Here is a 10,932-nt window from a genome sequence, read left to right on the forward strand (position 1 = left end):
TCTATAATGGTACCGATTGTTCCGACACTTACCTCTCAAAGAAACTGCCCAACTCTAAAAATGTTCTTCCGATTACTTGAACCGCAAGGAATACCTAGACGAACCTACGAAACACCAAATTACAAACTGACAGATTCCTTAGAACTCTAGACGAACCAAGAACGAGTAAGAGATGCATGATTACACATGCACAATATAAAATTCCTCTAAAACATATTTATGAATAGAAGAAGAAAAATGAGTCAAAACTTACTTGCTCTATTGAAGAAAGTGATTGGATATAAACCTATACCTTGTTACCATGGTCAATTAGGTACCTCCTGATCTTCAAATAGATGACTCAGGAGTCAGAACTCTTAGAGAGAAGGTAAAATATTGTAAAAAAGTAGTTTTTAGAGAGATGATACGTTTTAAAATAATGAAACTCATTTATAACAAAACTATTTATAATAAAACTGTTTAATATTAAAATAATTGAGTCTCACTGTTTTTTTACTATCGTCTAAAAATATCATGGAGTTTCACTATTATTATTTAAGCTTAAAAATTATAAACATGTATAAATATATATTATAAGAAAACTTTTATCTAATGATGCTCCGGAGACGTGCTAAATATGTCGTGTTGACTCTTCTAATAGGATTCAAAATTTAGAATTTGAAACTCTGATTCACATTACTATTCAACTTTAATAATTTTTTCTGTCTTGAGTCGCTTTTTTAGTGAAATTTATTTAGTTCGGATGTGAGTGATTTCCATAATTTTCCAACTTGTAAAGTAAGTTAGAAAATTGAGAAAAGACTATGTCAACAACAATCAATAATATATTCTATTTCTTTTTTTCATATATGCTGTATGACATAATATACGAATCGACCAATATTCACATAATATATATAGAAAAACGTTAAAATATTATAAAAGTAAGTTGAGGAAGTCAACTGTGCTGAAAAAATAATTACTTTCCATATCTATGAACTTTGTCTTTTTATTATTTCTTTAATTTTATGAAATCACTTTCTTGAGACTTTCTCTCTTTTACCATTCTTTAGAAAGCCAACACCCGTCCGTACAATCATGGATATAAATGAAGCCATGGAGCATTTTAAAGATCGCAGGTGAAAGACAAAAGAACAGAATCATTCGCATTATACTATTCTTGTTTACTCTGTTCTCTGTTAGAATTATCTGATATCAGAAAAACTTCAATGAGTGCTTATTTTCTCAAATCATTTTATCTTCTCCTACTTTCATTGCTTACTACAGGAATTAGTGTCACATTGAAGAACTCAGGCGAAAGTGGTGAAGCAAAGTGCATAGAGAGGGAGAGGCAAGCACTTCTCAGCTTCAAACATTGCCTAATAGATAACTATGGCATGCTGTCGACTTGGACCAACCATCACAATAATACAGATTGCTGCAAATGGAAAGGCATTCACTGCAACCATCAAACTGGTCATGTACAACTACTTGATCTTCATGGAAACAACGACTACACACAGTATTTGAGAGGTGAAATCAATGTCACTTCATTGATCCACTTGCAATATCTTGAACATCTAGATCTCAGCTATAATTATTTTCATGGGATTTACATCCCAGACTTTATGGGCTTCATCACCAACCTAAGATATCTCAGTCTCTTCCATTCTTACTTTTCGGGGAGGATTCCTTCCAAACTTGGTGATCTTTCACAACTACGCTATCTAAATCTTAGGCACAATTATCTTTGGGGAGAAATTCCTGTACAGATTGGCAATCTCAAACTATTACAGTATCTCGATCTTGGAGGAATGTTTCTTTCCGGAAAAATCCCATCTCAAATTGGGAATCTCAGAAAGCTACAATATCTCAGTATCGGATGTAATTATGGAGAGATTACAAGGTTCGATATTTCAAATTCTCTTTCCGGAGCAATCCCTTTTCAAATTGGGAATCTTCCATTGTTGCATACTCTTCGGCTGGGTGGCAATTTTGATATAAAAGCTGAAGATGCAAAGTGGCTGTCTTCTCTCCATTCCTTAACCGTTCTTGACCTCACTTCATTACATAATCTTAGCTCCTCTCGCCAGTGGCTACAAACTATTAGTCAGATCATTCCAAATTTAACAGAGTTGAGGCTAGCTGATTGTAATCTTGTAGATAATGATATTCAATCTTTGTTTCATTCTCGTTCTTCCAACAATTCCATTTCTCTTGCCATCCTTGATCTCTCTTCTAATATATTGACATCATCAACACTTCAACTCCTGTTTAACATTAGCCTTCATCTTCGAGAGTTTTATCTTCCTCAAAATAGTATTTCTTTGTCACCTTCTCTGTGTCTAAATTTTCCATCTCTTAAGATCCTTGACCTCTCTTATGTTAGACTAGCATCATCAATGTTTCTAGGTAATTTTAATATCAGCTCCAAACTGCAAGAGCTTCATCTACGAAGCAGCGGTCTTATAGATAGCAGTTTCCTTATTTCATCTACTTCCACAATGAATTCTTTGTCCTCTCTTCTCCACATTGATCTCTCCAATAACTTGTTAAGATCATACTCTATATTTCACTGGCTTTCTAATTTCACTACCAATCTTCGTACACTTCACCTTGATTATAATTTCTTAGAAGGTTCCATTCCAGATGAATTTGGTAAATCGATGAACTCTCTTGAATATCTTTCTCTCTCCAATAACAAACTTCAAGGAAAGGTTCCATCTTTATTTGGGAGCATGTGCAGGTTACAGGTATTAGACCTCTCATATAACAAGTTGAATGGTGAATTTCCGAGCTTCATTCAAAACTCTTCATGGTGCAGTAGACACATATTTAAGAGATTGGAGTTATCTTATAACCAAATTACTGGCAAGATACCCGAGAGCATCAGACTACTATCTGGGTTGGAGGTTCTATCTTTAAATGGGAATTCTTTCGAAGGTGATGTCACTGAATCTCATCTTTATAATTTTTCCAAATTACTTTGGTTATCACTGTCATACAATTCGTTGTCTCTAAAATTTGCCTCTAGTTGGATTCCTCCTTTTCGATTAACTTACTTGGCTCTAGCCTCTTGCAAGCTAGGTAAGACTTTTCCAAACTGGCTCCAAACTCAAAGTTCGTTAATCACTCTTGATATATCTGATAGTGGCATTAGTGATTCCGTTCCAGAATGGTTTTGGAATAAGTTGCAGACTATATACGAGTTGAATATGTCTCACAATAATCTCATTGGTTCAGTTCCTAATTTTCAATTGAAGCTTCCTTACAGACCATCAATAAATTTAAATTCAAATAAATTTGAGGGAAAAGTTCCATTATTTTTTCTACAGGCTTCCGAGCTGTTACTCTCTTCAAATAATTTTTCAGATTTATTTTCATTCTTATGTGGAAACGTCACAGCTGCAAACTTGGCCACTTTAGATTTATCAGATAATCAAATAAAAGGTCAACTTCCAGATTGTTGGAAATCTGTTGATCGATTATTGTTTCTTGATTTAAGCAACAACGAATTGACTGGAAACATTTCTATATCCATGGGAAGTCTTGTTAAATTGGAAGCTTTGGTTCTACGAAACAATAGTTTGATGGGTGAATTGCCTTCCTCTTTGAAGAATTGCAACAAATTAATTATGCTGGATGTGAGTGAGAATATGTTGTGTGGTCCAATACCATCATGGGTTGGAGAAAGCATGCAGCAACTGATGATCTTGATCATGCGAGGGAATCACTTTTCTGGAAATATTACCCTTCCTCTGTGTTATTTGAAAAGTATTCAATTGTTTGATCTTTCAAGAAATAACTTATCAGGAGGAATTCCAACTTGTGTAAATAATTTTACTGCATTGTCGGGAAACAACATCAACCAAACTGAAACTGAGAATCGTGTGCATTGGTACAATAATAGTTACTATGAAATTTATAGCATTTCCAGTCATAGTTATTATACGTTTCGCATAACATGGATGTGGAAAGGTGTGGAACGCAACTTCGCAAATCCCGAATTGACTCTTCATAGCATTGATCTCTCATGTAACAATTTAACAGGTACAATGCCAAGAGAGATTACATATATGCTCGGATTAGTTTCTTTGAATTTATCAAGAAACAGTTTTAGTGGAGAAATTCCTTCCGAGATTGGAAATTTACGTTCACTTGAATCCCTTGACCTATCAAGAAATCAATTCAATGGGAGAATTCCTTTTTCTATTTCTCAAATGGATTTTCTGGAAAAATTAGACTTGTCTCACAACTCTCTTTCTGGAAGAATCCCATTGGGAAGACACTTGGATACATTTGATGCCTCTTGTTTTGAAGGAAATATTGATCTTTGTGGTGAACAAATTAACAAGAGTTGTGCTGGAGATCAGACATCAGTAAAGTCTCAAGAGGCAACAGTCCATGGAGAAGATTTTATTTTCTCTGAGGCATTATACATGAGCTTGGGGATAGGATATTTCACAGGCTTTTGGGGTTTATTAGGGCCATTGCTACTTTGTCAACCATGGAGAATTTCTTACTTGAGATTCTTGAACAGACTGATAGACTATCTGCTTGTAATGGTTGAAGTGAACATAGCAAAGTTCCAAAAGTGACTAAAAGGTACATAATTATAACAACTTCTTTCTTTGAATTTCATCGTATTTATTTCTCTCCTTCAATTAAATTTAATTGAAGGAGTGTGCTCTGTTTTTAGAATTTTTCTTGTTTTCAGATGAATTATGCTTAGACAATTATAAAATGCTCAAATGTAATAGACTTTTTTGTACTCTAATGAGTTTCTATATTTTTGTTTTAATTTAGTTTATCAGTAAAATTTGGTCTTCCATATTTTTTTCCGTCATCACTAACTCTGTCTTATGAAATTTAGCACAGAATTCGCAATTTAAATCGATTTTCTTCGAGACTCCATTCTGAAATGAAAGCATTATAGATTGCTGGAAGTGCAAGAAGTCCAAGATTTGAAGGTTGAAGTTTGTAATGTAAAATATTTGCAAAGTCACTCTATGATGATGCTTAATGATTCGATAGCCATAATTGTATAATCTATTTGTAATTTTATTCTTAAGTCAATATGAATATCTAAAATGTACTTGAGCTTTTGCATTCCTTCTTGAAAATGAGGCCTGGTTGTAGCAATAATTTGTACTTTAGCATCATCGAGTATCGTCTTAATAACTACTTCATATATAGAAATTGAATATACATGCACAATGACATTCACATCTAACCTCTTATCATAAAATAAGAAAATTTATAATACTATTATTATTACCTCATTTGCATTATTAGGTATAGGTCGCTCTCCCTATTTGTCTTTACCTTATCTCCATCCACACTTGTTCCTTCAGAACTTGCCACAAATTTCAAAATCACACTAGATTTAAGACAAATTGAAAATATTTTGAGATTTCATACAAATTATTTTTCTCATAAAACATTGAGGAAGACATAAATTATCAATATTTTCATCGGAATACTATAACAAAGACTACAACAAATTCTTCAAAGAACACAAGATATGGTTCATTAATATGGTTGGATATATTAGTTAGGTTTAATCCTTTTCGACATCCCTATTTGTGTAGGAATGTCTCAGATAGGTCCTCGTTTTCTAAAGTGTATCAAAATGGTCCTTAATTTTGAAAATTGAGATCAATTGAGTCCTTCCCGTTAAATTGACTAGAGGGCGTTAAAAAAATTGATGAGTGGGATGCTGAGATGACGAAATGTTACTGACGTGGCATTGAGTCCTCCCTGTAAGCTATGTCCATCGACACGTCCCTCTCGTCCACCCAAACCCTAAACCCCTTCAGGATCATGCGCACCGCGTTGCAGTCCTCGAATGTTCGCCGAACCCCGCACAGGCTCGTTAAATACACCACGATTCGCTCCTCCGTCCCGGACAACCGAAACGGCGTCGTCGTTGTGCACGAGTCCCAACTCGCTTTTGATTCCGATTGGGACTCCGATTCTGGAGCCTTCTTCGAGGAGGACTCGAACAAGGTACAGAGCTTCCTCACCATTTTCCCGCGGATTGAGGTTTTCGCCGACTCAGCGGATCCATAGAACCGATTCAGCAAACCGGACCAGTCCAGACTCTGCTGGCTCTGAGGAACGTAAGGTTTTTGCGAGTGCTCAGAATGAATCGTGTTCGACCGGTTGAAGAACGGAAACCGCGACATCTTTGACAAATTCGACACTCTCCGAGCTCCTGAACACAAATAATCGAAAGAATTTAGCGTTAGTTTTCGGAAATTGACTTTGAAATGCTATAATTTTCATCATCTGATTCGAAATTGATTCAATTCAAAATCATTTGCATTTCCTGAAGCGAAATTTTCTCAAAATTACGTTTTCCGGCAGCTGATATTTCAACGCGGCTTCATTTTAACACGAATTAGAACATTTCAGGGTTTCTTTTTGAGGATTTTCCATGTTCATTCAGAAATTTCAACCGAGCTCGAATTACAGGGATGAGAGTTTAAAAGAAAACGAAAGAAAGAAAAAAAAAGGAAGCGATGAAATTCAGAGTTTACTGTGTTTCACGTCCGGCAACTGTGAGAATGCTCCGACGCGGCGGCAATGAATGACGGAAAGACAAAGTCCAGAAGGTGAGTTCTGTTACTTTGGTTAAGGGATTGATGTTTTTTTTTCTTTGAATATTTGTTGTTTGAAGTTTTGTGTTTGTTTTGAGTTTTGGGGTTTTATGTGTCTGTGTGTGTGGTGTTTCAGTTTGTAGTTGAAACAAGAATTGGGTTATGTCTGTTTTAGTTTTGGAGAATGCTTGAGAGATGAAGAGAAAAAGGTGAGGTAAGGGTTGAATGAGTTAATTATCCACAACAGCCAGAATTTATAGATAGAACCTTTCAAATGCCACGTTAGTAACATTTCGTCATCTCAGCATCCCACTCATCAATTTTTTTAACGCCGTCCAGCCAACTTAACGGGAAGGACTCAATTGATCTCAATTTTCAAAATTAAGGACCATTTTGATACACTTTAAAAAACGAGGACCTATCTGAGACATTCCTACACAAATAGGGATGTCGAAAAGGATTAAACCTATTAGTTAAGTCAAATGACATTATTAACCACTATATAATCACATTTTGTTTTATTAGTTTTCATTTTTCATCTTCCATTCACATTTGACTATATCCACGGTTTGAAATCAATTTTTGTAAATATATAATGTAATATCCCTCAGAATTTATTTGTATTCTTGTTTTCTCATATGAATATCAAAATAATGGCTGAAACTAAAATAGCATATTTATAATACGAAACATACATGAATTAAAATATATTTAAAATTGTTTAAACTAAAAGTTATCTAAGTGAAATTTCTTGAATTGGTTCCACTACTAAAATAATCTATAATAAATTTTCAATCCTAAGAAAAAGTACTCTCCAAATTCTAAGCTTTATTTTCTTTTCCATCTCCCACCTTATTCATTAAATAAAACATTATATAACTAAAACATTGATAATTGAGGACAAATAAAGCAAAACATAAAATTACACTATTACAGTTGTCCAAAATAACTACACTAGTATATAAGATCTTTTACATCTACAACTTAAGGAACTAAAAAGTAATAATAGGTGTTACAAACCCTAAATCCAAAATCATAGTTCATGTAATGTGTAACATCCTACAAAATTTTGTTACCCTTAACTAAAAACATAATAAGGTCTTTACAAATATAAGAGAGATTTCTGAAACTAAACTTTGTATTCTACGTCTTAGCTCCACCATTTCCTAACCTATGTTCCTCCCTAACATCCCCTTAAGCTAACATCATTAAGGTGATCATTTCAAAAGAGGAAACAAACACACAAACATACAAAAAGAACAAGGGTAAGATAATATTATAAAAGAAATTCAGATCATGCAATTATAATTCATCATACAACACATTTTAGTTTCAAATCAAAAACAACCACTAATACAAAAACATCGTATAACGTCGATGTTTTTCGGCCTATCACGTCAAACTTGAGGTCGACGTCATATCGGGAGACATTAAATTGACGTCAGATTTTAAAAATTCGACGTTGGATATAGAACAATTCGACGTTGGGAATAGAGCAAAATGACGTTAGATATTGCTCTATGTCCGACGTTAAGTAGCGTTTGTTGCATTTATAACTGACGTCAATTTATGGGTTTTTTTTTTTAAAAAAAAATTCGTCAATATTTTCTTCCACTGAAACCATGAAAAATCAATATACAACACAAGAATACACCACAAAAATTTATAGAATTCTAGAAGTAGTAACAACCAACGAAAAATGCAACAACCAATAAACATAAGAAAATAAAAAATGAAACTAATCGTGAAGGTGAGTGGTAAGAGGTGTTGCTGTGAGGGAAAAAAGAGAACTTTACAATGCTCCAAATGGTGTCTATGCACTAAACTAATCGGTTAAAATGAAATGAAATCATACATAAAGTCATCAATCAACAAACATTTGTGTTAAGTGGAAGAAACATTACCTTGGGTGGTCGCCGAAGAGAACTCAACGATGCTTTAAATGGTGTCTATGCTCGAAACTAATCGGTTAAAATGAAAGGAAATCATACATAAAGTCATCAATCAACGAACATTTGTGTTAAGTGGAAGAAAATTACCTTTGGTTCTCAGCGAAAGCTTCCCCAAAGACGTTCGACCTACAATGAAGAAAGTGCACACAAAAATAGTGAAGCAAGTTTTCTTTCTTACGCTCTTAAAATATCTTCATGCTCAAATTAACATTTGTTCCTCTTACCAACAAACGTCTAATGGGTCTCTTAACATATCTTCGCACTCATTTTTTTTTTTGAATTTGAACACTAAAAGACGTTTGTTCTTTAACCAACAAACTTCAAAAAGGCAATTAACGCTTGTTCCTCTTACCAACAGACGTCTAATGGGTCTCTTAAAATATCTTCACGCTCAATATTCTTTTGAATTTGAACACTAAAAGACGTTTGTTCTTTCACCAACAGACTTCAAAAAGGTAATTAACGTTTGTTCCTCTGACCAACAGACGTCTAATGGGTCTCTTAAAATATCTTCGCGCTTAATTTTTTATGAATTTGAACATTAAAAGACGTCTGTTCTTTCACCAACAGACTTCAAAAATGGAATTAACGTTTGTTCCTCTAACCAACACACGCCTAATGAGTCTATTAAAATATCTTTGCGTTCAATATTTTTTCTGAATTTGAACACAAAAAGACGTCTGTTCTTTCACCAACAGACTTCAAAAAGGCAATTAATGTTTGTTCCTTTGACCAACAGACGTCTAATGGGTCTCTTAAAATATCTTCGCGCTTAAGACAAATTGTATTTGAACACTAAAAGACGTATGTTCTTTCACCAACAGACTTTAAAAAGGTAATTAACATCTGTTCCTCTAACCATCTGACGTCAATCGTGTGATTTTATTTAGGTTTAATACCTATTTTGGTCCCTCGATTTGTAGGATCTGTTCAAAGTTGTCCTCCCTTTTTTTTAAAGTTCACTAACATCCTACTTTTCGCAAAAACAGTTTAAGTGGATCCTTTTTGCTTACGGCGTTAAAAAACTAACGGCAAAGTTGCTATGCTGGCCAAAATTAGATGACCTATCCAATTAGTCCAATTAGTTGGCAAGTTCAGCCAATAAGAGAGTGTCACGTGGCAGTCCTCTTTCACATCAAAAGCTTTATCACACTTCTTCATCTTCATCATTAACCAATCATACTGTAATTCAGTTGCCAAGAAACAAAAAAAAAACAAAGTGAAGGAGAAAAACCTCCAGAGGGTGCAGACCAGCTTTGAGTTGTGAGATTGTTGTTCTTCGGTTTCTTTGCTGCTTGAATCAAGTGTGGACGTTAACTGAGAAGAAGAATCTAATGTTGATGAGCGTTTTCGAGATTATTGGCGTTTTTGTTCTCTGATTCCTTCTTCTCCGCTGTGAAATCCATAATCACGCGCCAAACCCTAATCCCTTTTTCCCCTCTTCCCAAACCCTAATCCCTAATTGCACATTCCTTCAGAAATAATTTAACATACTTTTATTTATGTTTATATTCAATTTTGTTTTACTGGGATAAAAAACCTCACTATCTTCCAATCTTAGTGTTTCACCATTGCCCTAAACCAAGATCGTTGTCACCCCGTACGCCTCCGCTCTCTCCGCTACTGCGCCGCGCCCCATATCCCCGCCCTTCCCGCACTCAAAACAAACAAACAGTTTAGAAATACACTGCAGGGAGGGGCGAAAAATCCCTCTGGGGCCTTCGGTAGGTTGAAGTCAATGACTTCTAATGGGTTGACGTTGTCGAAGAAGAAGGTGTCGATGTCATAGGAGGGTTTGCATTTGGCGTAGAGGATGGAGGGGTGGTGTTAGGGTTTGGCGAAGAGGAGGGAGACAGTGTGTAGTGGCGAAGGGAGGAGAGAGTAGCGAAAAGAGGGAAAAACCGAGAATGCCACGTAATAATAAACTGTACCGCTAATTCAGGTTTCGCCAGGTAAGCAACTCTACCGTCAATCTTTCTAACGGCGTAAGCAAAAAGGACTAACGTGCACCGTTTTTGCGAAAAGTAGGATGTTAGTGAACTTTTGAAAAAAAGTAGGACAACTTTGAACAAACCCTACAAATCGAGGGACCAAAATAGGTATCAAACCTTTTATTTATAATATTGCCACCGGTCATTTTTATCATTGGGTGTTTGGTTTCAGACGTTGAGCGTTAGACGTTGTACGCTTATTTTGTACTACAGAACCTAGGCATACAAATAGATTCTAGACTTTACCATCCGGATACATGCGTTATTATCGAGTTATGAGGAGTTGTACACATGTAGTGGTGGAACAGCTGGCCCACCCCAAAATACCACACAAGATTAGTCCATTAAAGAACACCCTTTGCCAATGGTACCAGCCCCCAAACTAGGACCTCCTGTTATTCTTACCAC

At 35.2% G+C, this 10,932-nt stretch overlaps 2 protein-coding genes across 3 annotated transcripts; one reads left to right on the plus strand and one right to left on the minus strand.

Annotated features, from left to right (window-relative positions):
- Positions 1–1,070: 1,070 nt before the first annotated feature.
- Positions 1,071–5,106, plus strand: LOC108345042 (receptor-like protein EIX2). Of its 2 annotated transcripts, none has more exons than XM_052866693.1 (2): positions 1,071–4,584; positions 4,853–5,106. In XM_052866693.1, the coding sequence occupies exon 1, from the start codon at positions 1,209–1,211 to the stop codon at positions 4,575–4,577; it is 3,369 nt and encodes a 1,122-aa protein (XP_052722653.1). In that variant the 5' UTR covers positions 1,071–1,208; the 3' UTR covers positions 4,578–4,584; positions 4,853–5,106. The 2 variants fall into 2 exon arrangements, with proteins under 2 accessions (XP_052722653.1, XP_017439085.1); XM_017583596.2 differs by having other exon boundaries at positions 4,858–5,106.
- Positions 5,107–5,692: 586 nt separating this feature from the next.
- Positions 5,693–6,784, minus strand: LOC108345428 (uncharacterized). Its single transcript, XM_017584026.2, has 2 exons — positions 6,522–6,784; positions 5,693–6,196 (listed from the first exon to the last, which is right to left on the minus strand). The coding sequence occupies exon 2, from the start codon at positions 6,165–6,167 to the stop codon at positions 5,715–5,717; it is 453 nt and encodes a 150-aa protein (XP_017439515.1). The 5' UTR covers positions 6,168–6,196; positions 6,522–6,784; the 3' UTR covers positions 5,693–5,714.
- Positions 6,785–10,932: the final 4,148 nt, after the last annotated feature.

This window comes from Vigna angularis, chromosome 8 (assembly GCF_016808095.1).
Source record: "Vigna angularis cultivar LongXiaoDou No.4 chromosome 8, ASM1680809v1, whole genome shotgun sequence".
Lineage (NCBI taxonomy): Eukaryota > Viridiplantae > Streptophyta > Magnoliopsida > Fabales > Fabaceae > Vigna > Vigna angularis.

Excerpts from the sequence above, each read along its gene's own strand:
- LOC108345042 (XM_052866693.1), top strand. The coding sequence starts at position 1,209 with ATGAGTGCTTATTTTCTCAAATCATTTTATCTTCTCCTACTTTCATTG.
- LOC108345428 (XM_017584026.2), bottom strand. The coding sequence starts at position 6,167 with ATGTCGCGGTTTCCGTTCTTCAACCGGTCGAACACGATTCATTCTGAG.